General features: G+C 45.8%; 1 protein-coding gene across 1 annotated transcript in view; it reads right to left on the bottom strand.

The window, feature by feature from the left end:
- The window catches only part of LOC144888368 (uncharacterized), a 94,681-nt gene extending 75,497 nt beyond the window's left edge, over positions 1 to 19,184 (bottom strand). Inside the window, exons 1-2 of the mRNA XM_078766078.1 lie at positions 18,992 to 19,184; positions 17,412 to 18,858 (exon numbers count right to left, since the gene is read on the bottom strand). Of these exons, the coding sequence (XP_078622204.1) occupies positions 17,412 to 18,858; positions 18,992 to 19,184 (1,640 nt within the window). The remainder of the gene's footprint in view (positions 1 to 17,411; positions 18,859 to 18,991) is intronic.
- Positions 19,185 to 27,196: the final 8,012 nt, after the last annotated feature.

Genomic DNA, 27,196 nt, shown 5'->3' with positions numbered 1-27,196 from the left:
TTACAACAGTACGAAGCTTTCGTGAATCGAGTGAGATCACGTGATGTGGCGGATGGTAATCGATCTGAGGAAGTAAAACTTCATTCGGGCCGGCCAAGGTGTGTGCCCCGAGGGTGATTCCCAGGTGCAGCACCAAGTCTTTCTGGCGGGCTGTGTGCTCGGTGCACGATGAGTCGAAGCGATTATGACGTCACAGCCTACCTGGGGTGTCGTGAAAATCAAGCTCAGACACGACTTGACCTCTGGGTAGGTTTAATGTCATTTAGATCTGTAGTACATCCTGTAAGAATACATGCATGCAACAGGCATTAAAATCAGAGTATTTCATGAGCAATGGTCGATTCAATATAGCAATGGTCCAACAGAGAGGACAGACAGTCAGCGCAGCATTTAGGGGTGTACATACCATTCAAACTACAGGACTATGTCACAGTGAGTTCCGCTGGAGTGTCCGCGCGCCCCGGTTGTCCCGGGTCTTATAGACGCCCCTTCTGTAGCGAGCACACCCTGGGTTCACCTTGGTATAATTTCACTACATTCTCCCTGCCGTTAGAACTATACTGCCGCTCGGCAGGTTGCAAGCAAGCATCAGCAATAAACGAATGGGTCACGTCAATCCACGTCAGTCGGTCCACCCGTAGCGGTCGGGGCCGTGAACTTCCCTGCCAGTTCGTGTTCGGAATCTACCGGGCATGGCGTCCCCAAGCCCGGAGTCCCCCGCATCGGAATAGCCGCCGGAGGTGGGAGTCGGAGGGGCGCCCCTGCGCCTTCGGGCATGGGAGTGGGAGACGACGGGAGTAACGGTGGTAGTTCCATAGGGGAAGCTTCGGTAGAGTCCATAGACTCGTAGACGGGTTCGTCGATATCCCTGTCGTCGTCCCCACATGGGGCGAGATGGCGTACGGAGAGAGTAGACTCACAGCCATCTGCCGTTAACACGCGAGCATGCTCGGGATTAGCCTGGAGGAACTGCACCTTGTCAACAAGGAGGTCGTACTTGCTAGCGCGAACCGCTCATTTGAGATAGGCGGGCTCCGGTTCAGCGAGCCAGCTGGGTAAAGATTGGATACTGCCGGAGCTTCTAGGGTGGTGGAACAGTCGTTCATGAGGAGTCTGGTTGGTGGCAGTACATAGGAGAGCCCGTATCGAGTTTAGAGCGGCAGGTAGTGACCACGCCCATTTATTGAGGCCTCAGCCGAGGGTCCGAAGGCTTAGCATGACGGCCCTCCATATAATCCCATTAAAGCGTTCGATCTGCCCATTCGCTTGGGGCCGGTACGGGGTGGTGTAGCTCGAAGCGACATTATGCTGGAGCAAGTAGCCCCTCACCTCCTGGGACAGGAACACCGCACCCCAATCGGTATGCACGTAGGCCGGATACCCGAACATAGAAAACAAATTCTGCAGGCACCGAATAACCGTGGCAGCCGACATATCCCCGCACGGGTAAGCAAAGGGGAATCGGGAATACTCATCGACGATAGTGAGCAGATAGCGAGAGTTGCTCGACATTGGCAGCGGCCCTTTGAAGTCCATCGCCAAGCGCTCCCACGGTCTAGTAGCCCTAACGAGTGTCCCCATAGGAGGGTTATAAAAACGCGGTTTGAGTTCCGCACAGATCGCGCAATCACGGCAGATGCGGCAGATGTCCTCAATCGAGTACGGCAGATTGCCCTCGCGCACAAAATGCGCGAAGCGCGTTACCCCAGGATGACACATAGTGCCGTGCAAAGTGCGCAGCCCCTCCAAAGTTACAACCCCCGCGCAAGTGGCCGGCCTCGATAAGGCGTCAGCGACCAGGTTATCCTTCCCCGGGCGGTATTTGATGGTGTAGCAGAAGTCGGCGAGTTCGATACGCCAACGGGTGATTTTCTCATTCTTAATGCGCTGAGCATGTAAGGTGTCGTACATAAACGCAACACTCTGTTGGTCCGTGACGATTTGGAAACTCCGCCCAAGCAGATACGGCCGCCATCGCCGAATTGATTCGACGATCGCGTACGCTTCCTTTTCGACAGACGAATGCCTCCGCTCGGCGGAGGTGCGAGTCCGCGAGAAGAAAGCCACAGGGCGGCCTCCTTGGGAGAGAGTCGCCGCTATCGCATGATCCGAGGCATCACTCTCCAAAACGAAAGAGGCACTCTCGTCAATCGTCGCGACAGCGGCGCCAGCGATGTCGACTTTAAGGCCCTCGAAGGCCGCCAGGGCGGCCGGGCCCATGGGGAAAGTGTCGCAGGCCACGAGGGGGCGGAGCTTCGCGGAGAAATTTTGCACCCACTTTGAGTAGTGGGCGAACAGCCCTAGAGCGCGTTTCAGCGAAGCCCGATCGCTAGGCGGAGCCATATCGAGCAAAGGGCGCAGACGCTCCTTATCCAGAGAGACGGAGCCATGGGTCACGGTGTACCCCAAAAGGTCTACCGTGCGTAGAGAGTATCGACACTTAGCTGCATTCATGGTTAGGCGATATTTCCGTGCGACCTCGAGGAAGCGTTTCAGATTAGCGTCGTGATGCTCCTGGTCATACCCACAAACCGTAAGATTGTCCAGATAGACAAAGACATCGGTCAAATTCTCCTTCGCAACGAGGTCATCCATAGCCCTCTGAAAACAAGCGACTCCGTTAGTTACCCCAAAGGGAAGTCTCGTGAACTGGTACAACCGCTGACCCGATTCAAAGGCTGTAAAGACGCGATCAGCCCTAGAGATGGGGACTTGATGATACGCACTACGCAGATCGAGAGTGCTATAAACGGAATACAGGGCCACCTGGCGTACCAGGGCGTCCATCCCCGGTAAGGGGTAGGCATCCAGCTGTGTAAAACGATTAATCGTCTGCGAATAGTCGATTACCATGTGCCGGCGGTGGGCCTCACTCCGCACCACTAAGACTTGGGCCCGCCACGGTGACCTACTGTGTTCTATAATACCGTCCTTTAAGAGCAGGGCCGTTTCTTCCGCAATGAATTGCGCGTCCGCGTGAGAGTAGCGCCGCGATTTGACGGCTACAGGGGTACAATCAGTGGTCAGGTTGGGGAACAGTGAGAGTGGCTCCATGTCCATTTGAGCGAGGGCGCACACAGCGAGCGTGTCCGGCCCACCAAAGTCTATTTCCAAACGTCCATGCCGCTTAAGGAAATCAAGTCCTAACAGAACGTCAGCGCATAAAGCAGGTAATACCATGAGATACACGTCCGGGAACGTGCGTCCCTTTATCACAAGTTTCAATCGACACGCCCCTTTTGTGCTCAACCGAAGTCCCTGAGAGGCCATGAAGATCCGGCGGGTGGTCCCGAGAACCGGCCACCCATGTTGATGCACAAGTCGCTGATCGATAAAACTATCCATGGACCCCTTGTCAATCAAAGCTTGCGCAAAAACGCCCGCGACCGTGAGCGGAATGATGGCCTGCGCAAGGCCGGCAGACCCGGCAGGTATTGCACCGGCCGGGCGAGAAGATCGCGCCTCGCGGGTGGATCCCACGCCGGCTGCAATCCATCGGGCAGCGTCGGCAGGTTGGGCCTCAGCAGGAGCATTGAAGTCAGTTGACTCATCAGCAGTTTCATTTGCCAGAGTGGGTGTGTGTAGGTCATAAGAGCAGCCGCCAGATGGCGCGCGAGTCACGTGAGAAAGATCTCTGCCGTCTGCAGATTCATATGCCAAAGTGGGTGCATGTAATTTGTAAGAGCCGCCGCCAGATGGCGCTCGCGTCACGTGAGAAAGATCTCTGCCGTCTGCAGATTCATATGCCAAAGTGGGTGCATGTAATTCGTAAAAGCCGCCGTCAGATGGGGCTCGAGTCACGTGCTGCGTTTGCCGCACATCGAGAGGAGTTTCCAAAGCAGGAGCATGTCGCTTGTTTGAAGTAGGCGTTCGAACCCCAGTCAAGGTCGGTCGCGCTGTGGCCGGTCGCGTTCGCGCCATTTGTTTCGGCGGCCCGGTGTATCTCACCAAGGTCGGGCGTGTAGCCAGAGGCCCGCGAGAAGGAGAGCGGCTCTTCAAAGCCGAGTGAGGCGCCCTGTCCGGCGCTCGATCCATTGGCTCCGTGATGAGCCCATTCAAGGTCGCGCGGGGACGCGTGCCCCGAGCGGCCTTCCTGCAGACCTTTGCAAAATGGCCCTTGGTGGAGCACAGGTGGCATGTAGCCTCCCGGGCCGGGCATTCAGAGCGAGCGTGCTGCCGATTCCCGCAAAAATAACATTTTGCATACCGGTCAGGCCGTGGCAGGGCAGCGGCAGCAGCAGTGAGGCCGGAAGCGGAGTCCGCTTCAGGAGCTCCCAGAGACTCGGCCGTAGTGGTCGGGTCCTCCTCCGTATCCTCGGCGGTAGCCCTCTCCGGTCGCGCGAGTTGCGAGGTCCCCGCCACGACTCGTGGGTGATTATATGCGGTGGATTGTTCTCGGGCATCTGTGTATACGCGTGCCAGCCATAGTGCCTCTGTAAATGTCAGATCCGCGACCTCCAGGAGCCGGAGCCACAAGACTCCAGAATTAATTCCAGAGATGAATGAATCTCGGAGCAAGTCGTCCTGCACTTGCTCGTGGGTCCGGACGTCCTGCACGCAGTCTGCCAACAGGTAGCGCAACTCCTGCGCGAAGCGATCGATCGATTCAGATGGTTGCTGTCGCCGCTGAGAGAGTTGATGCCGGCCGTGCACAGCGCTCCGTGTCTTTACGTAGAGGCGCTTCAGCTCGGCTAGAGCCATAGCGTACGTCCCAAATCGAGAAATGTTCCGGAAAACGGTGTGATAGACCTTCGACTGTAACACGGACAGCTTCATCGCTGCGGTGGGCTCTGTTTCGTGAGCAGCAAAGTAATTCTCCAGCGTTTTGAGCCAGTGAGTGAACTCCGATGCTGATCCCTCAGCTTGAGGGTCGGCTCCGAGAATCGGTACCACGATCATCTTGTGGTCAGCCATTCCGGCGATCTAAATGATATTAAATGTCGTGAAAATCAAGCTCAGACACGACTTGCCCTCTGGGTAGGTTTAATATCATTTAGATCTGTAGTACATCCTGTAAGAATACATGCATGCAACAGGCATTAAAATCAGAGTATTTCATGAGCAATGGTCGATTCAATATAGCAATGGTCCAACAGAGAGGACAGTCAGCGCAGCATTTAGGGGCGTACATACCATTCAAACTACAGGACTATGTCACAGTGAGTTCCGCTGGAGTGTCCGCGTGCCCCGGTTGTCCCGGGTCTTATAGACGCCCCTTCTGTAGCGAGCACACCCTGGGTTCACCTTGGTATAATTTCACTACATGGGGTATGTTGAAAGATCGGGGGATGGTCCGATTGTGGGGATTAAAAAAAGGATTTTCAAAGATGTTTGAAAGTGGATGTGCATTTGTGTGCATTTGTAATTAATATCCACGCAGATCTAACATGAGATTTGAATGAATCGTGTGAAGGAATCGTAAAGATCGGATAATGCATTCAAGAGATATCGCTTAATACGAAAAATATTACATACGCAGATTCAAAAAGTTCTCGGATTACGATGGTTGTGTCGATCTATGAGAGCCAAGATTAAAAGTGTCCGTTAAGACCTCAATACAATCGTGATTTAACACAGTATTTTGTTATCTTACTATAATTCACCAAATGTCTGTCCGTCCGTCCGTCTGTTCCCAGGTACCGCAAAAACGACTGAACCGATCGCAACGAAATTTTGGGTGGGTATTCCTGGGAGCCCCTGGAGTAAAATAGTCTATATTGTTTTTCCAAGTTTTCCCCCATTTTCCAATTTTTCCAATTTTCCAATTTTTTCCAAACACGATGGAATAATATTTACCGATATGAACAGTGGTGTGGCTTTTATTGAAATTCTACAAATTCTGTTTAGATTTTGATGATTTGCGTGTGATATGATTTAACGGATGTTTATATAAATCGTTTAAAATAAAAAATACCTTCAATTTCTGATATTTTGCCTTTTCATTTGGGCCTCCCAATTGAAGCCCCGCCCATAGGGAGGTACTGTTGCTCGTAGTATCAATTTATAATTGGAATAATGCTGTAGAGATATTAAGGATAAATATGAAGGAATGGTGTGAGGGTTTCTCTGTTCTGACTCTGATATTCGTGAATTCGCCATGTGCAGATTCGCCTTTGACTGGGGATGGAACCATTCAGATGGGTACCTTGCTCGACCGCTGGTATAATTGAAAAATTAAATAATAGGAGTTTTTCCACTCCTCGGCTTGATCTGTGGATCTTGTGTGAGCTGAACACCTGGACAAGGTTGGCGCATTGTGCGGCTTTTAGGTTCGGGGTGTGCCAAGGGTGGTGAAGTATCAATTCAAACCAGTTGTCTTGTGTGTTGTCAAGAGCTGGCTACCGGAGATGAATCGCAAGCCATGGAGTTCAAATCAGTGCTTGATGGAGGAAAATCTGTGAAATATGTTTCAAAATAAGGTAGAAATAGATTATTGGGGTTTCCTCTCATAGGTATTATTTATGTCTACGAATGGACAGATCTGTTGAGACAACAAAGGTTTTTCTTGTGGACGAGTAGGGATCGAGACCGTTTCCTACTCTCCTCTGTTCTTGACCATCACTGGGTGTGCTGTCTCTCGAATGGTCCTGTCTGCCGTTGTTGGTTGTTTGAGATAGAGAGAAGGCAAGCTATCACTGGCATTCTGGGCAATAGACAACGCAAGTAATAAACAGGATGTTACTGACTTCAAACAGTAAGATGATTCATAGATGACTGGAGAAGACCTTTTCAGATGACTGGAGAAAAAGAAGAGGGAGGAGGTTTTTCTTTTCCCAGGCAACGACAATTCCTGGCTGCTGGACTGCGGGGCCAATCATATTGGGATTTTGGTGCGTGTTCTGCTTCACGACTGTTGCATTGCCTGGGAGTTTTGCATTAATCAATGAAGCGGTTTAAGAGATATAATTTTAAGGGAAAATGTTTGTTGGAATTGTAGCCACCAAACCACATGACCGAAGAAGTCATAATTATCATATAAGATTTTACAGGTGGAATTTCGCCTGTGGTGAAATTTTTTTGTCAATCGGACTAACAGTTATAGAGGAAAGTGTACTCGTTCTGTGTGGACAAGCAGATAGACAAACAAACAAACGGGCCCGAGTGGGTTAATCTCTCCTCTGGCAAGGGTGGCAAATAATTTCATGGTCATACGAATAATAAATTCTGAACATCTGTGTAAAAGTATCTATTGAGGTGCGGTCTCCCAAATTGATGTGGGTCTGACCCTTCTATGGGCCATGGATGTGGAAGGTGTTGAGAGAAGACTCGATTGCGTGCAGATCGGTGAGATTGGTGTTTTAATGGTCTGGGAGCTTAATTGTTGAGAAGGGATCTTAGTCAAACTTGGTGCAGGAAGGTATAATGAGGTAAACATGAACCGATTAAAATCTGGGGTCAAGAGGCCAAGAGTCAGAGGCCATGTCAGGTAAACATGTGATAACTTGAGAACAGCTGAATGGGTTTAAATCAAATTTGGCACAAGTATTATAATGACGTAATAATGTGGGCCGAGGCATAATCATCGTGACGTCAAAGAGTGTCATTATGGATGTGTGTTGTGACAGCATGCATGTCCAATGGAGTTATTGGAGATATTTTCCAGATGGGTTGAGATGGGTCCATGTAAAAGGCAAATGCAATCACCGTAGCAAAGTAATATGTAAATGTGGGACACCTAGTAAACTTTTGAATGTTTGGGGAACACATTTTAGGGGTAGGTGGTGCGGGCGTTGCGAAACCCCACAAATAGAAACATTTTCGGTGTCCCTGGGGGCACGCACCTGTTGCATAGGCATAGACATTGGGAACTGCTGTCTGTAATTTGAGCGTGTGGGTTGACACGGATGGGGGGGGGGGGGGGGGTAAAATAATATGGGAAGGATTGATCATAGACATAAAGGGTGTCCGGAAGGGAAGCTGCACACCCAAACAATTATAGATCAGATGGTTAAAAGGGATCAATGGGGAAATGGGGAGCATGGATACTTAATTGGGTGTTCATAGGATTGATGATATTTGTGGCCATCTTCTCATTATAATAGAGCAAACGTATATGGTTATGTCGTTATGTTTACATGCGAAGGAAACGTCTTCTTCTTCTTCAAATAAAATGAACACCCTCTTAATTAACCCTCTTAATTACGTTTAGACTGCTGAGACCCCTCAGACATTTGACGACCCTTTAATTCCGCCAAGACACTTAAGACCACAAAGACCCCTGAAGACCCAAAATACCCTTAAAGACCCAAAATACCCTAAAGACCCCAAAGACCTCAAAGACCTAAAACACCCCCAAAGACCCAAAACACCCCAAAGACCCAAAACACCCAAAAGACCCAAAAGACCCCAAAGACCCAAAACACCCCAAAGACCCAAAACACCCCAAAAGACCCAAAACACAACAATGACCCAAAACACCCCAAAGACCCAAAACACCCAAAAGACCCAAAACACCCCAAAGATCCAAATACCCTTGAAGGCCCTGAGGCGCAAAAAGATCCTGAAGACCCAAATGGCCCTGAAGACCCAAAAGACCCTGAAGACCCAAAATACCCTGAAGACCCAAAACACCCCAAAGACCCAAAATACCCAAAATACCCTGAAGACCCCAAAACACCCCAAAGACCCAAAATACCCAAAATACCCTGAAGACCCCAAAACACCCCGAAGACCCAAAATACCCAAAAGACCCTCAAGACCCAAAATACCCTGAAGACCCAAAAGACCCTGAAGACCCAAAACACCCAGAAGACCCAAAACACCCTGAAAACCCAAAACACCCTGAAGAACACAAAGACTCTTAAAGGCAATGAAGACCCAAAACACCACAAAGACCCAAAACAACCCAAACACCCAAAACACCACAAAGACCCAAAACACCCCAAAGACCCAAAACACCCCAAAAACCCAAAACACCCCAAAGACCCAAAACACCCCAAAGACCCAAAACACCCCAAAGACCCAAAACTCCCCAAAGACCCAAAACTCCCCAAAGACCCAAAACACCCCGAAGACCCAAAAATACCCCAAAGACCCAAAACTCCCCAAAGATCCAGAAGATCCACAAAACGCTTAAATACCCAAAGAACCAAAATACCCCAAAGACTCTTAAAGACTCAAAGGAAACAAAAGACCCTCAAGACCCAAAAGCCCTTGAAGACACTGAAGACACAAAATACCCCAAAGACCCTGAAGACCCAAATGGCCCTGAAGTCCCAAAACACCATGAAGACTCAAAAGACACCGAAATGGTCAAAGATGCCTATCCCTCTGAAAAGACGTGTGGTGAGGCGCGCGGAGCTCGCCGAGTCATGCTCGTTGTTGTAATAATATCCTGCTGTAAAGCTTTGATCGGAGTGTGTATGAAAAGGTTTGCTACAGCAATGGTGGTACATGAACCTCTACATTCTACAAGTAATAGTACGACACACGCTACGTGCTGTGGAAGTGATGATCGAGAATCCAGAGAACCGGGAACCTGTTCCAGGCAACAATCAATCTGCGATGGGAGCGAATCCCCCTGAATGATCCCTAACGCCCAAACTTGTAATGCCCCCTACTTATATGGAACGACTGTCGAAGATGCTCAATGGCATAGATGTGTACGATACGTCAACCAGAACCTGCACAAGGCTGTGGGCTCACTGTACGTGCGTGAGGCCTTTGCTGGAGAAGGCAAGCAGATGGTGGAAGTTACGATTTCTCAGATACGAGAGGTTTTCATCAAGAAGTTGGCTGAGATCAATTGGATGGACCAGGAAACAAAGAGCAAAGCTCAAGAAAAGGCCGAAGCCAAAATGGAATGGATTGATTATGCAGACTACATCCTGCTCGATGATAATCCAAAACTAGACGACGACTTTGCACAAGTTTCTTATGAAGAGGATACTTACTTTGAAAACATTCTGGTGAATAACAAAGCTGCAATGCAGAAAAATCTCGTAAAACTTCGACAACCTGTCGACAAAGAGGCATGGGTTGGGAACACTGCAGAGGTCAACACATTTTATTTGCCCAGTCGCAACCATATAGTGTTCCCAGCTGGAATTCTGCAATGACCTTTTTTAAAAGGGACAACCAAAATCTCTGAACTTCGGCAGCATTGGTATGGTGATTGGGCATGAGGTTAAGCATGGCTTTGACGACACTGGACGTAATTTTGACAAGGAAGGAAACATGTTTAATGAGTGGAGTTATTCATCGGCGGTGGGCTTCAAGAAGGAATCAAAATGCAGTAGGAGATATGGAAAGTTCATCAGGAGGAGATACCGAACCGAAAATTGCAGAATAAATGCAACGTCCAAATGTACTTCTCGAGGGATATTCAGAGACCTATGGTGTGCTTGAAAAGGGACAGGAGGAGGTCGATGTTGATATGCACGAAATTGGGTAATTACCCTTGGTGGATGGAGAGTCTCTTCTCTGGTGGAACTTCCAGGCATTCCAACTCCATGGTTCATTCTTTAATAGAGGATGTGGTGGCACCCCAAAGATCTAGAGGTTGCATTCATCTGCCAGAATTGACAGCCTCACATGGAGCGCTGGTCTGGTTTGACTAAGACCGATGTAAATTAACAATTTCATTGCAGACAGGGATTTGTCCTACAGAACAAGCATAATTGTCCTGCAAGGACAAAATGGACGAATTGTGGAGCAGACATTATTTACTAAGCAGAATAAAAATAATTGTAATCAGAACGAAGATAATAAAACTGAACTTTGAACGTTTAAACTAAATAAATATGTTTCCTGCTCGGCAACAGTATATACTAACCAAGCTGTGAGTGCAGGTACAGTAATTGGAGCTAAGGCATATCACAGGCCACGTCGAGAATGTTGTTGCTTGAAGCAAGAGAAAAAGTTGTAAGTCCACTCGTGTGGCACTGCTGCGACGATGTTTATGCTTGAGGCTATGAGAGTTGCAGGTCCAGTTGTCTGAGTGACCCAGCCTGGAATGTTACAGTTTTAAAGAAAGTTTGCAAACCCCACAAGATGTTGTTTTCAAGCTGGCACGCAAACCATGGATTAATGAACATTAATCATATGAACTGTGTTTGACATTTGACACACAAAGGGAATAGGGATGATAAAATCTGAGCTGTCCTGAGATGACAATCTGGGCTACGTAACACCTGTCTTGAGTTCTGCATATACAGTCACGTGAAAAAGTAAGTACACCCCATGCAAAGTTTAGACTTTTTCAACATATTTCAACATACAGCTATTTGATCTTCATTTCAACAATATTGATAGATAAAGGTGATATAATATAACAAATATCATGAAACATTTACATTTTGTAGTCCATTGTATAATTTAAATAAGCATAAATGCAAATTTCGCATGTGGAAAAAGTAAATACACCCTTGGCTCTAATAGGTAGTATTGCCCCATTTGGCAGAAACAACCTCAAGTAGGCGTTTCTTATAACTGTCTACCAGTCTATGACATCGACTGGGAGAAATTTTTGCCCACTCCTCCATGCAGAATTCTTTCAGCTGTGCGATGGTTGAGGGGTTTCTTGCATGCACAGCTTGTTTCAAATCCCCACACAACATCTCGATGAGATTTAGATCCAGGCTTTGACTTGCACATTTCAGAACCCTCCATTTCTTTGTTTTCAGCCATTCGTTGGTGGATTTACTGGTATGTTTAGGGTCATTGTCATGTTGCAAGGTCCACCTTCGGTTGAGCTTCAACTCTCCGACAGATGGCCTCACATTATCGTCAAGCACCCTCTGGTAAAATGAAGAATTCACAGTGGATTCTTTGATGGTGAGCTGCCCAGGACCCGATGCAGCAAAGCTGCCCCAAACCCTAATATTTCCACCACCATGCTTTACAGTTGGTATCAGGTTCTTGTGGTCAAATGCTGTCTTTGGTTTTCGCCAAACATGTCTTCTGGTACTGTGGCCAAATAGCTCTACCTTTGACTCATCTGTCCAGAGCACATTGTTCCAGAAGTGCTGGTCTTTGCCTATGTGTTCATTGGCAAACTTTAGTCTTGCCCTGATGCTCTTTCTGGACAGCAAAGGTTTCCTCCTGGCACACCTCCCATGTAGATCAAATTTGTGCAGCCTCTTTCCCATGGTAGACTCGTGCACTTTGACATCAACAGTGGCAAGAGCTACCTGTCGGTCCCGTGATGACATTCTGGGGTTCTTAGAGACTTCTTTCAGCATCTTGCGGTCTGCTCTCGGGCTGAACTTGCTGGGGCGGCCTGGCCTGAACAAGATGGCAGTTGTTTGGAATCTTCTCCACTTGTAGATGATCTTCCGGACAGTCGAATGATTGATATCAAATTGTTTGGAGATCTTTTTAAATCCCTTCCCAGACTCATAGGCATCTATAACCTTTTCTGAAGGCTTCAGAAAGCTCTTTTGATCTCGACATGGTGACGCCACACACATGAACATCAAAGAGTGAACCAAACTAAATGGCTGAGGTTTAAATAAGACAGGTTCCTCCAAGATCCTCTCTAACGATGTTCTAATCATTTGCACCTGAGCTGGTGCATCTGCTTCTAATTTTAGGTATTTGAAGTAGTGATAAATGTCTTCTAGCTTGCAGGTCCAGTTGTCTGAGTGTTTGGCCATTCCAGTCGGTATTTGTCCATTCGTAGGGGTGTACTTATTGGCCATTCCCCTACTTATATGTAGGGCCCCCTACTTATATGGAACTGTTGAAGATTCTCAATGGCACAGATGTGTACAATACTTCAACCAGAACCTGCCCAAGGCTGTAGGCTCACTGTATGTGCGTGAGGCCTTTGCTGGAGAAGGCAAGCAAATGGCGGAAGTTACGATTTCTCAGATACGAGAGGTTTTCATCACCAATAAGACTTATATAAGTTTTCATTTCAATACGTTTTCATCATATTTATACACCAATAAGACTGAAGGCCCAAAATAATAGAAAAGTGGTTTACCTTTGGCCTATGTTGACCTTTTGGCCTATGCTGATCTCAAAAATAGTTGTTGGTTGAATTCAGTTAGCTGATATGAAAATCTGATGCAAATTTCAAGTCAATCGGAAAATTGAGGATTTTAGAAATCTGGCCTATGTTGACCTTTTGGCTTCTGTTGACCTCAAAAATAGTTAGGAGTTGAATTCAATGATTAGACATGCAAATCGTCTTCAAATTTTAAGTTAATCGGATGAAAATTGACACTTTTAGACATTTGGCCTATGTTGACCTTTTGGCAGTTGTTGACCTCAACAATAGTTGGTGGTTGGTTTCAGTAAACTGATATGCAAATCCTATTCAGATTTCAAGTCAATCGGATGAAAATTGAGGATTTTTTAATTTTTAAGAAAAGTGGTTGCCATCTGGCCTATGTTGATCTTGTGATTTACGTTGACCTCAAAAATAGTTGTTGGTTGGACTCAGTTTGCTGATATTAAAATCCCATTCAGATTTCAAGTCAATCGGATGAAAATTGAGGATTTTCGAAATTAGAAAAAAGTGGTTGCCCTTTTGGCCTATGTTGATCTCTAAAATAGTTGTTGGTTGAACTCAGTTTGCTGATATGAAAATCCCATTCAGATTTCAAGTCAATCGGATGAAAATTGAGGATTTTATAAATTAGAAAAAAGTGGTGACCTTTTGGCCGATGTTGATCTCTAAAATAGTTGTTGGTTGAACTCAGTTTGCTGATATGAAAATCCGATTCAAATTTCAGGTCAAATCGGATAAAAATTGAGGATTTTAGAAATTTGAAAAAAAAAAGTGGTTGATCTTTGGCCTATGTTGACCTTTTGACATGAAAAATATTGGCGCGTGAATACCCTCTTGGTTAAGACCGTGGGATCACGGATAGCCTGAACGTGCTTTAACTCCGAGGCGACGATCAATTGCGGATTTGACTATGCAAGCACGGGCAAAAAGGAGGAGGAAGAAGCAGCGAGCTCTTACCTCATGGCTCGCGCGCACCAGCGTCTTCAACCTGAAAATTAATAACTCAAACGAACGTGGAGGTAAAATGTACAAAAATAAACAGGTTTATGACACAGAACCCGATACAAAGGAAATGCGATGGAAGAACTAATTCTAAATTGGGACGTCCCCACACACATTTCAAATACGAGACAAAGGGAGATTGAATAAAATAATTGTCTTGTCGAGTGTTTGTGAATGTGAGCTTATCTCCATCTGGCAGTGTGAGGGATTGTCTGGCTCGAGCACGTCGTCCGACGCAGCTCTGTTTGGCGCAAACTGCCTGGTCTTTGGCACGGAGCGGCCCTTGACGCGCCGGCTCGTCAGCGCTCCAACGCAAGCCTCGCTCGTCGTTCATACACCAAGGCAAGGAAGAGAATAGACGGCGTTCCTTCTCTCCACCGTTGTCCGAACTGCTTGTTCCTCCACCAGGACCAAAGCAAGAGAAGGCCCAACATGAAGGAACAGTCAGGAGCAAGAGGCCAAGGGAAGAGAAGAGGGGAAAGAGAGAACCAAAATGCCGGCGAGCAAGTCGTTTTGTCACTTGCGGTGTGACAGCCGCTCTCTCCCTCTACCAACCAGTGCCTCGTTTACTTCTCACCTTCTGACATCACCGGCGCTTGTCCTTCAATCAGCGACCTGCTTCTAAGTCATCGTTTTGCGCCTTCCGCACCGATTGGCCAAATGTTTGCGTCTTCCGCACTGATTGGCCGAGGTGTCAGCGGTCGGTGGCCAATCAGTGTGCTGTTCCTTTACCTTTCTTACACCCCAATTACGGGGAAGCTTTTTGTCCCTTCCCCGACCAATTACACATTCTCCTGGGCGTGGCTCTCAGCCTGCCTGGCACGATGTTTGTCACCCATGGTGGCATACTGCGTGGCTGCTGCCTGTTGGCTCTTCCAAAGTCATTGTGGCGGTGGGGGAATTATTTAATGTGTAGTGCGCTAATGGGCCTATCTAATGTCTATGCCTATGGGATATATTGCCATAAGGGACACTGGGATGCTCACAGAGGGAACGACACACATGGGAATTTTACCCATAATCCCCGTACTAATTAGCATGCCCCACCCCCTCATAACAGGGATGAAGATACAAGCTTAATCCAACATTCGGGCTACACAGAAATTATAAGTGAGGTTCCCCATCACGACAGCCGGACACCTATGTATGCAGATCTAACTGGATCTAGATATTCCTCTACCCCAAAATCATAACAATATAGAGGATTTTGTCAGACCACGAACTCCACCACTTGGTGAAGTTTCCTGAAGATCTGTTTGAAATTACCTGTAGGCAACTATAAATGATCAGACAGACAAGCAAACAAACACACAAACAAACACACAAACCAAAGAGATCAACATACTTGTCTTAAAAAAAAAATTTTTGCCAAGCAACAAACAGACAAACAGATTGAGGTGAAAACATAACCTCCTTCTACCTTCAATGGCAGAGGTAAAGATACCTGTTTTCAGTAACTTGTTCAGGAACTCAAGTTGAAGCTGAGATGAACTAAGAAAGGTCATGTGACATGGCAAAGTTAAATGCACCAACACTAGGAGGAACTGTGCTGTGAGAATGAACTATGTGAGAGAGAACCCATATATGTATTCATTACATATGGTTGAGCAGAACCGCGAGTGCACTATGGCCAGTGGCATGAGCGATCGGTGAAGCAAAACATCCGGTCTATCTATTTGTACACACTAAATCAAGCCATTTAGGAAATGAGACAAAAACGGACAGGATGTAAAACCACATACCAAAGAAAAGGCACGTATTTAGAAGCACACAAGATTCAATAATAAATGGGGCACGTATTTACAAGCACATCAAACAATAACCAAACATCAAGAAAGGCACAAAAGAGCAGATCTTACTCATAGCACTTATTTCCCTCTGAGGCATTCTTACTTATTTATTTATACACAAGACATGGCTCCAACTGAATAATTAAGGAAAAAATAAAGAGAGGAAGTAAAGAGGGTAAAGAGGGAGGGCGGCAATAAAGAATAAAGCAGCAATAAATAAATAAAGTAAAGAGGATAAAGCGGCAATGCCGCATGCTGGAAGATGTTATTTATTTATTTGGCAAGGGGGCTGTGTACTTTGAATGTATCTGTACTTGTTTTTTTAGTTTGTGGAATAATTCTTCCTGCTTGGTCTAGCCGGTGGCCACATCGACTTGAATCTCAACCTTTTAGTCGGGGGAGGGGGTTGTCCCACTTTTCTCTTCTTTGGAAGTCTGTATTTAAAGGTATGCCCTCCATTAACAATGCTTTACCATTGGTGTTGAGAAAAATGTGGGAGCAACCAGCTGTGTACTTCCACATTGGGACCTGTGTAACTGAACTGCTCGGCAGCAATCAGTGATGGCATGAAGTGCAGTCATGCCATGATGGTAAATGCTATGCAAGGCTTTCAACTGTTTTGGTGAACAACTCTCGGTTTGATCAGGATTACTTATGGGGATATGGACAACTCCAAACTCTCCACTGACTGATAGATCATTGATGATAATGTGCCATTACATATTCAAAATAACACAGACAACAATTTGTGTTTTGAGGACCTATCTTCTCTTTATTGTGAAACCCTTCACAAATTCAAGTTTGATGAAAAACATAGGCAGGAGTCTTCTTCGGATAAACAATTTTACAACAAGGGTGTTCTCCCCATATCACACATGGCAATGAAACGTGGACTACAGCAAAGATTTTTTTCAAAATTGCTGATCAAACTGCAATGGAAACACGCCATCTGAGCATAACCAAATAGGGACAGGCAACTAAATTAGACATAAAACAAAATTCCGAAACGCTGATCATAAAAAAAAAGAGAACAAAAAAAATCGAAAAAGAAAAAAAGCAAAAAGGGAGTTCTCCCAGAATTCAAAATTTCCACCTCCATTTTCGGTAAACGATAACAATTCATGAACCAGTTTGTGAAAATTCACTCATAACTTTGTTCCAAAGGCTCTTGTTAGAATCCTCACTGAACCTCACTGTACACTGTCAGCCTCCACTGTAGTTTGTTTGTCATGATATTCCCCAGAATGCTTTTGACATACTCAGTTTGAGTTTTCTTAATCATCCGGATTCCCTGTTGCTCCGGTTATCAGTGGTACAATTTCAGATTTCTTCAATTTCGAAAATCTCTTTTTTTTTTTTTTGGTATACTGAATAGAGGCTCGTGAAAGAGCTAACATTTATTTCACAAACAAATCAACCAGACAAACAAAATATACAAAAGAGGGAGCGGAAGCCAAGATGGGGAGAGAAGGGGAAGCACACAACCACAACATTTGAGAGCAGGGAGAAGTGTGGGAGGGAGAGGGCTTGGGGGCTCTTAACCTCATTTTTCATATCTTGGTATTTCAGATGTCTGTTCTCCTGTATGGATATTCCTATGCATTTTTAAACTGCCTTTTCGAAAAAAACCTTCATCACACATCAAGCATTTGTGCGGTCGCTCTCCTGTATGGATCCTCATATGTGATTTCAAATTGTCTTTTCGAGAGAAAGCTTTATCACATATCGAGCATTTGTAAGGTTGCTCTCCTGTATGCATCCTTGTATGTAATTTCAAATGGTCTTTTCGAGAGAAAACTTTATCACATATCGAGCATTTGTGAGGTTGCTCTCCTGTATGGATCCTCATATGTGATTTCAAACTGCTGTGACGAGAGAAACCTTTATCACATATCGAGCATTTGTGAGGTCGCTCTCCTGTATGGATCCTCATATGTAATTTCAAACTGCTGTGATGAGAGAAACCTTTATCACATATTGAGCATTTGTAAGGTTGCTCTACTGTGTGGATCTTCATATGTAATTTCAAACTGCTGTTATGAGAAAAACCTCTATCACATATCGAGCATTTGTGAGGACGCTCTCCTTTATGGATCTTCATATGCCTTTTCAAATGATTTTTATGAGAGAAAGCTTTATCACATATCGAGCATTTGTAAGGTCGCTCTCCTGTATGGATCCTCATATGTGATTTCAAATCGCCTTTTAGAGAGAAAGCTTTATCACATATCGAGCATTTGTGCGGTCGCTCTCCTGTATGGATCCTCATATGTAATTTCAAACTGTTGCTTCGAGAGAAACCTTTATCACATATCGAGCATTTGTAAGGTCGCTCTCCTGTATGGATCTTCATATGCCTTTTCAAACTGTCTTTTTCAGAGAAGTCTTTATCACATATCGAGCATTTGTGGGGTTGCTCTCCTTTATGGATCTTCATGTGCCTTTTCAAATTGCTGCAATGAGAGAAACCTTTATCACATATCGAGCAATTGTAAGGTCGCTCTCCTGTATGGATCCTCATATGTAATTTCAAACTGCTGTTATGAGAGAAAGCTTTGTCACATATCGAGCATTTGTAAGGTTGCTCTCCTGTATGGATCTTCATATGCATTTTTGAACTGCCTTTTCGAGAGAAACCTTTATCACATATCGAGCAATTGTAAGGTCGCTCTCCTGGATGGATCCTCATATGTGATTTCAAATCGCTTTTTTGAGAGAAACCTTTGTCACATATCGAGCATTTGTCAGGTCGCTCTCCTGTATGGATCTTCATATGCATTTTTAAACTGCCTTTTCGAGAGAAACCTTTATCACATATCGAGCACTTGTGGGGACGTCTTCCAGTGTGGATCCTCATGTGTATTTTGACGTTACTTGTTGAGGCAAAATCCATTCTGCCCACATTACACTTATAACGTATTCGTCTTTCTGGAGCCTTTTTGTATTTGTTTAATTTAATGTTCGTCTTGGTGTTGCGAGGCCCAGGCATGCACTTGTATTTTATCGGAAGTGAGTCTTGATGTCGTGATTGTTTCTTCAAAAATGGCTTTTTCCTCACCGTCAAGCTGCGACTGGACCTTATTTGTCCCATATTACTTCTGGATTGTTCTATGGAAATAAAGAACACAACATTTTATTTTTTGGTCAAAATCAAAATGCAAAATATTTGACACTTTTCTAAAAAAGATATATTTTCTCAACACAAAAGATTGCATGTCAATTTTTTTACATTTCCACTCACCACTTTCTAAACAGGAAGCACTTCCATTTTTCATGTAAATATCATCTGAACCTTCCTTTGCAGAAGCACATTGTGAATCTTCTGTGACAGATGAATCGTTGTTGTGTTGTCTGCCTTCCACATTTGCAGGATAAATATCACCTGTGAACAAATCAGCATCGGTCTTTTGCAGGGAAATTAGATTGACAACCATGTTGAGAGTTCTTAGAACATGGTACGCTTTGGAATGTATACTTCAATTTAAATATAATAAGGAAGTTAAAGATCGTTAATTTGAAAAATTCCGGATGTTAAGCGTTATTGAATTAGTCTTCCACATCACCATCATACACCACCCTATTAACATGTACAGCACTGCTAAACTGTAGGTTAGTGGAAGTAACAATTAGGCGATTTGTGTTCAACAGTTTTCAAGTGTGTAATTCAATTTAAATCAAATAAAGATTGCAAATTTCATAAAAAAATAAATTCTGGAATTTACCGGCATTAAAAATTCTCCAAATTTCCTTTCACAAAGCTCTGGTCAAATCTGTCTCTGATGTTTGGTCCTCTTCCCTTACCTCAAACAGCTACACACCTGACATTGCACATGAAAAAGCTGAATGCCTCAACTCTGTGTTTGCCTCAAAATTCTGTGTCCCAAACCCATCGCTCTTACCCACCATAACCAGTAGTACCCAGCTGCCCCTGAACTCTGTCACTCTCTCCCAACAAGGTGGAGAAGTTTCTGTCAAACCGCGTCTCTCATTCTGCAACTGTACCAGAAGACATCAGCCCACGGGTCCCAATATCCTGCTCTGCCACGCTATCTCAGCCTCTCTCCATTCTCTTCACTCTCTTTTCCTCAAGGTCATCTGCCATCAACTAGGAAATCAGCGAATATTACCGCTTTACACAAGAAAGGTGCAAAAACAGATCCCTACAACTGCAGACCAATCAGCCAACTCCAAAGCCTACCACAGCAAGGTCATGAAATCCATTTTTACTTCCGATATTAAATCCTGCCTCTTCTCCAATAGCTTGTGTTGTATAAATCAAAGTCTCACAACTGCTTCTCATTTCGAGTTTAATCAGAATCGATCTCAAACAGCATCTAAGAAAGAATACAGGACAGCAATCATTCATAAACACTAATAAGCATCAGGAGTATATACAGTCATGTGAAAAGTGTAAGTACACCACATGTAAAGTTTGACTTTTTCAACATATTTCAACATACAGCTATTTGATCTTCATTTTAACAATATTGACAGATAAAGGCGATATAATATAACAAATATTTTCGCTCTTTCACGAGCCTCGATCTTGTATACAAAAAAAAAAAAAAAAAAAATCATGACACATTTACATTTTGGAGTCCATTGCATAATTTAAATTAACATAAATGCAAATTTCGCATGTGGAAAAAGTAAGTACACCCTTGGCTCTAATAGGTGGCATTGCCCTCTTTGGCAGAAACAACCTCAAGTAGGCGTTTCTTATAACTCTCTACCAGTCTCTGACTGACTGGGAGAATTTTTTTTCCCACTCCTCTATGCAGAATTCGTTCATCTGTGCGATGTTTGAGGGGTTTCTTGCATGCACAGCTCGTTTCAAATCCCCACACAACATCTCGATGGGATTTAGATCCGGGCTTTGAATTGGCCATTCCAGAACCCTCCATTTCTTTCATTTCACCCATGCATTGGTGGATTTACTGGTATGTTTAGGGTCATTGTCATGTTGCAAGGTCCACCTTCGGTTGAGCTTCAACTTTCCGACAGATAGCCTCACATTATCCTCAAGCATCCTGTGGTACAATGAAGAATTCATAGTGGATTCTCTGATCGTGAGCTGCCCAGGCCCTGATGCAGCAAAGCTGCCCCAAACCATAATATGTACACCACCATGCTTTACAGTTGGTATCAGGTTCTTGTAGTCAAATGCTGTCTTTGGTTTTTGCCAAACATCTCTTCTGGTACTGCGGCCAAATAGCTCTACCTTTGACTCATCTGTCCAGAGCACATTGTTCCAGAAGTGCTGGTCGTTGACTAGGTGTTCATTGGCAAACTTTAGTCTTGCCCTGATGTTCTTTCTGGACAGCAAAGGTTTCCTCCTGGCACACCTCCCATGTAGATCAAATTTGTGCAGCCTCATTCTCATGGTAGACTCGTGCACTTTGACATCAACAGTGGCAAGAGCTACCTGTAGGTCCCGTGGTGACATTCTGGGGTTCTTAAGAGACTTCTTTCAGCATATTGGGGTCTGCTCTCGGGCTGAACTTGCTGGGGCGGCCTGGCCTGAACAGGTGCGCAGTTGTTTGGAATCTTCTCCACTTGTAGATGATCTTCCAGACAGTCGAATGATTGATTTCAAATTGTTTGGAGATCTTTTTAAATCCCTTCCCAGACTCTTAGGCATCTATAACCTTCTTGCTGAAGGCCTCAGAGAGCTCTTTTGATCTAGGCATGGTGACGCCGCACACTTCAACAACAAAGAGCAAACCAAACTAAATATCTGAGGTTTACATAAGACAGGTTCCTCCAAGAACTTCTCCAACGATGTTCTAATCATTTGCAACTGAGCTGGTGCACCTGATTCTAATTTTAGGTATTTGAAGGAGTGATAAATGTAGGGTTGTACTTACTTTTTCCACATGCAAAATTTGCATTTATGTTTATTTAAATTATACAATGGACTACAAAATGTAAATGATTCATGAAATTTGTTATATTATATCACCTTTATCGATCAATATTGTTGAAATGAAGATCAAATAGCTGTATGTTGAAATATGTTGAAAAAGTCAAAACTTTACACGCGGTGTACTTACTTTTTCAAGTGACTGTATATTGCTACGGTTTTGAGATTGTACATATGACTTCAATAAATGCTAAGGGTTGCCCCTCATAGTTATTTCCACGAGCAACACGTAGGCCCACTTGTAGTATTAGTTATGTCATAGTATGTGTAAGTATCGGCCATTTCCCCTATTAATATCTACGTTGTGTAAAGACATGAGATTAGGTCCCGTTCATTTTGCGTCCACCCTCCAATTCCAGCTCTATTGGCGGAATCCATCCCGCGCCCCATTTGGCTGTCCCGAGTCGAGTTAACACGAGGCAGGGCCTTGAAATCCAAAGGAAGGTTGAGATCGGCCACAGCAGTAGGGGGATGGTAAGGGTCATCAACCAATCAGGGCTCGGGCGGTATGGCATGAGAGGGCGTGGTAAAGGAGAGATCTGGTGAGTTCCAGAGAGTTTGCGGGGCGGGGCTATATAAGTCCATGCAAACAGCCCTCGAGAGGACTTTTACAGTGAGCGCATATCGAAAGGACTGGACTTGAGGGGGCGAGCGCGTTGTGAGCACTTGTTGGAGCGCATCGAAAAGGACTTGTGGAGAGAACTTTTTGCGATAGCACTTTGAGGATTTGAGGAGTCGCTCGCTTTGAGGCTTTGAACTGTAGCTCGCCATATTACGTATGCGCCAGAGGGGAAGAAGAAGAGGCATTGGCGGTATGAGTACGTGGCCACAGCCAAACGTGCTGGTGGCGAATAGCGAATATTCCAGCCACGCGGTAAACACGGCCATAGCCGCCAGTGATTAACCACCAACCGCACCAGAGCCCGCCCCCCTACCGTTCGCCCCATAATAACCCTCTGCGTCCAAACAACACGCGGAGAGCTCCTACCTTCACCTACTCCAAGGGACGTGCCGGGTACCGGAGAGAGAGCTGCATGGAAGCCATCCCTGGACGCGCTGGTGAACATCAACCTGCTCATCAGCAAGCCCCGTGTGAGTGTGTGTGTGTGAGACAGGCCCGTTTGTCCTGGGTATTAAGTAAGACTGTATAAGGCTGCTCTGTGTCCCCTTTTTATTGAACCATTGTGTAGTGCAAATAAACCTGTTATTCCTTTGCTTCCCAATTTGATTGCCTTTGTGATTTCTCCATTGACTAAGCGTGGTACGAATAAGAACCGCTTGAATCCTGGTCTAGTAAGTGATAACGGCATGGATCGCGTGCACACAACCGCTCGGCGTATCAGCACACGTGGTTCGTGCGGGGCTTATCGCCTCGCTTCAGGGCAGCGCGAGTATTTAGGTAATAGCGAATTTGGTCTGAATACCCTATTTCGCGCTGTCCGGAAAGGACGTCATAAGTCCCGGGTCGCGCTGGTCAGTCAAAGACAAGGGGACTAATCCCCCCTTGGTAAGGGGAGAAGGCCGGCGATGGATCCGCAACAATATAATATCGGGTACATGTAAGCAACCCTCATTCGAATATGATTTCCTCACCTTCCTAAGTAAGCACGTAATGGTCACAGGTCTGCCCCTCACTTTCAGGGGACGGATATTTATGAGAGCACTTTAGTGGGCAGGAGATGTTACTACACCTGGGTTATGACATGACTTAGAGTTCCTGCGTTTCACTACAGCTTGATCTCTGATCATCAACGCTCGGCGTATCAGCACATGTGGTTGATGCGGGGCTTATCTTCTCACTTAAGGGCAGCACGAGTATGCCGCCATACCTGTATGTATCTATCCATAGCAGCACGAGTATGCCGCCATAGCTGTATAGGAATTCATCAATCATCATCAATTGAGAGGACACATTCCTTCGAAGCTGTCCATGCGATCACGCTTTCGAAGTTAAGTAATTTTTTCACAATTGTGTTTTTGTCATAACTGTATCTATCTTTTGGTGTGTATACTTATAGTGTATCTTTAGTAAGATTCTCGGTGTTAATTTTTCATACCTGCATACAAAATCGTCGGTTAATTTGTGTCGCGTATTCTGAGGCCTAGTAGGCTTCCGTGTCCAACCTTGAGGCTTTGTTTTTCTCTCAGTGGTTCGTCGATTGCGCTGCAATTACTTTCGTTCCCTGTTTTTGTCCCAGTCTTTCACCCCATACTTCCTTGTTTAAAATCTCAACTCAAAAAAAAAATATATATTTTCCTTCTCTGCTCTTATTCGTTGTTCTTATTTGTTCGTTCGTTCTTCGACCACGTTGTTCGTGATCTCATTGTTAAAAATGTTTAAACTTTCCCCTGAAGAACTGTATTCTGTCATATATAATAACACCTTTTTCTTCTTCTTCGATAAAAGGATGCTTTCGACTTGCTCACCAAATCTATTCATTCCAAAAAAAAATTCAATCTCTTACAGTTCCTCTTTTCTACATTCCTGAAACTCTCCTGCACTCCACCCCTCCTTCAGCGTCCTCAAAGGTATTTTTGACTCGAAGGTCTCAAGAAACTCATTTTGCAATAAATGTTCGTTTCCGATTAATCGTACACTTTTCAAAATCCAATCAGCCCTCCCCAACAAATCTTCCCCATCACCCCTTCCCTCCAAAACTTCCCCATCACCCGTCCCCTCCAAAACCTCCCCATCACCCCTCCCCTCCAAATCTACCCCCTTGCCCGTCCCCTCCAATTCTTCCCCATCACCCATCTTTCAAATATTCCCCCTTGCCCCTCCCCTCCAAATCTTCCCCATCACCCATCCCTTTCAAATCTTCCCCCCTGCCCCTCCCTTCCAAATCTTCCCCATCACCCCCTTCCCTCCAAAACTTCCCCATCACCCCTCCCCTCCAAAACTTCCCCATCACCCCTCTCCTCTAAATCTACCTCCTTGCCCCTCCCCTCCAAATCTTCCCCATCACCCATCTCTTTCAAATATTCCCCCTTGCCCCTCCTCTCCAAATCTTCCCCATCACCCATCCCTTTCAAATCTTCCCCCTTGCCCCTCCCCTCCAAATCTTCCCCATCACCCCTTCCCTCCAAAACTTCCCCATCACCCCTCCCCTCCAAAACTTCCTCATAACCCCTCCCCTCCAAATCTACCCCCTTGCCCCTCCCCTCCAAATCTTCCCCATCACCCATCTCTTTGAAATCTTCCCCCTTGCCCCTCCCCTCCAAATCTTCCCCATCACCCATCCCTTTCAAATCTCCCCCCTTGCCCCTTCCCTCCTAAACTCCCCCCACACCCCTCCCCTCCGAGACTCTCCCTCACTCCTCCCCTCCTAGATTCCCCTCTCACTCCTCCTCCTCAAAGCGTCCTCCCCGCTTCTTCCCCCTTCCAACTTTCACCTTCATCTCCCCCAACCTTCTGCCTCACTCTTCCCCCTCCTCAAATAACACCTCACTGTGCCTCGCCCAATCACCATCAAACCTTTTGTCCGCCCCAATCTTCCCTTTCTCCAAGCTATTCTGAAATCTCTGACACCTTCAACAGCTCTCCCTACCTCTTCCTCCTCTTCCACATCTTACCCTACCCCACCCCCCCCCCCCCTGTTCTGCATCCGATGCTCCCCCTTCCTCTTCATTAACGTTATGGACCTCAAACATCCGGGACCTTCGCTCAAACTTGACTGATCTCTCCATACAGGTTGCTTCTGAGTCTGACAAACTAGACGTGATCTGCTTAACAGAAACTTTCCTCCTTCATGATGTATCTGATTCCTTGGTATCTCTCCCAGGTTACTCCCTCCTCTGGTATGATAGACCTGAGCCTCGTCCTGGAGGTGGGGTTGCTATCTTTATTTAAAAAACTCTCTTCCTCACTCACCCTGCACTGCCCTCTCTCCACCTCACCCCCAGGAATACCTTTGGCTACGGCTTCCCCTTCGCTCCCACCTTTAGTTCATATGTGTGTTGTACCGTCCACCAAACAGTGATGACTCCATCTACATCTCGCTGTCTGATAATATGGACCAACTTCTATCGTCCCATCCCAACTCTCTCTTCCTCATATGTGGTGATTTCAATTGTCACCATGTCAGTTGGCTGGGTGTGGGTACCTCTCTCACCAGCCATGGCTCTTCAGTAAAGGACTTCTGCGACTCACTGGGACTGACACAATCTGTCAATTTCCTGACCCGGATCTCAGTCAACGGAGCATATTCTCTTCTGGACTTGGTTATGAGTTATGACTAACTTCCCTGAAAATGTCTGCTGCTCTTCTTCTGCTCCAATTGGCTCATCTGATCATGTGCTTGTTAAAGTGGACATCTCTCTGACCATTCTCCGAGAGCCTCCTCAGCGGCGACGAGTCTGGCATTTCACTCAGGCCAACTGGCACGGTCTTCAAGCAGCCATCAATCATCTGGACTGGTCTCCCATCTCTACCGCCTCTGACATCAACTCATCCTGGGAATTCTTCCAAAGTAAATTGCTCTCTCTCATGCAGAGATTTAACCCATCTCGTCTTCAGTTGTCATACCCTTCCTCCCGTCCATGGTACACGGAATCTTGTGGTGAGGCTGTTTCCCAGAAACAACTTCCTTTCCTCTCCTGGAAAGCAAATCCAATGGAAGGAAATCTCATTTCCTTTCACAAAGCCCAAAACAAGTGTGTGTCCACCCTCAGGAGAGCCAGGAAACAATATCTCTCCGTTCTCAAGACCGAACTCTCTCATCTGTCTCCCTCTTCCAAATCCTGGTGGCGTCTGGTCAAATCTGTTTCTGGTGTTTGTTCCCCCTCCATCCCCTCCCTCACCTAAAATGCCTACATGGCTGACTCCGCACGTGAAAAAGCTGAATGCCTCAACTCTGTGTTTGCCTCTAAATCTTGTGTCCCAAACCCATCCCTCTCTGTACCCACCATACCCAGTCGTACCCAGCTGCTCCTGGACTCTGTGTCCTTTCCCCCTGATAAGGGGGAAAAGTTTCTGTCAACCCTCGACTCGGATTCTGCAACTGGACCTGACGGCATCAGCCCACGGGGCCTAAAATCCTGTTCTTCTGCTCTTTCACTCCCTCTCTCTGTTCTCTTCACCCTCTCTTTTGCTCAAGGTCATCTGCCATCTGCTTGGAAATCAGCCAATATCACCGCTTTGCACAAAATAGGTGCAAAAACAGATCCTAGCAACTACAGACCAATCAGCCTTCTCCCAATTATCAGCAAAGTCATGGAATCCATCATTGCTTCAGATATGAAATCTTTCCTCTTGTCCAATGGCTTGATCTCTGATCATCAATTTGGTTTCAGACCTGGTCACTCTACTCTGGACATGCTGCTTCTGCTTTCTCAACAATGGATGGAGGTCCTCAATGCCAAACAGGAAATTAGAGCTGTCTCCCTTGACATAGATCATGCCTTCGATACGGTCGGGCACCCTGTTCACCCCACCCTGCTCACCAAACTCTTCTCCTATTGTTATCCATGGAAATCTCCACTCATGGCTCGTTGACTTCCTCTCCTGTCATAGCCAACATGTGG

The sequence above is a fragment of the Myxine glutinosa genome, chromosome 1, assembly GCF_964187855.1.
Source record: "Myxine glutinosa chromosome 1, kmMyxGlut1.1, whole genome shotgun sequence".
NCBI classification, from domain to species: Eukaryota; Metazoa; Chordata; class Myxini; order Myxiniformes; family Myxinidae; genus Myxine; species Myxine glutinosa.
Note: the sequence above shows the minus strand (reverse complement) of the source record. Positions and strands in the feature narration are given on the sequence as shown.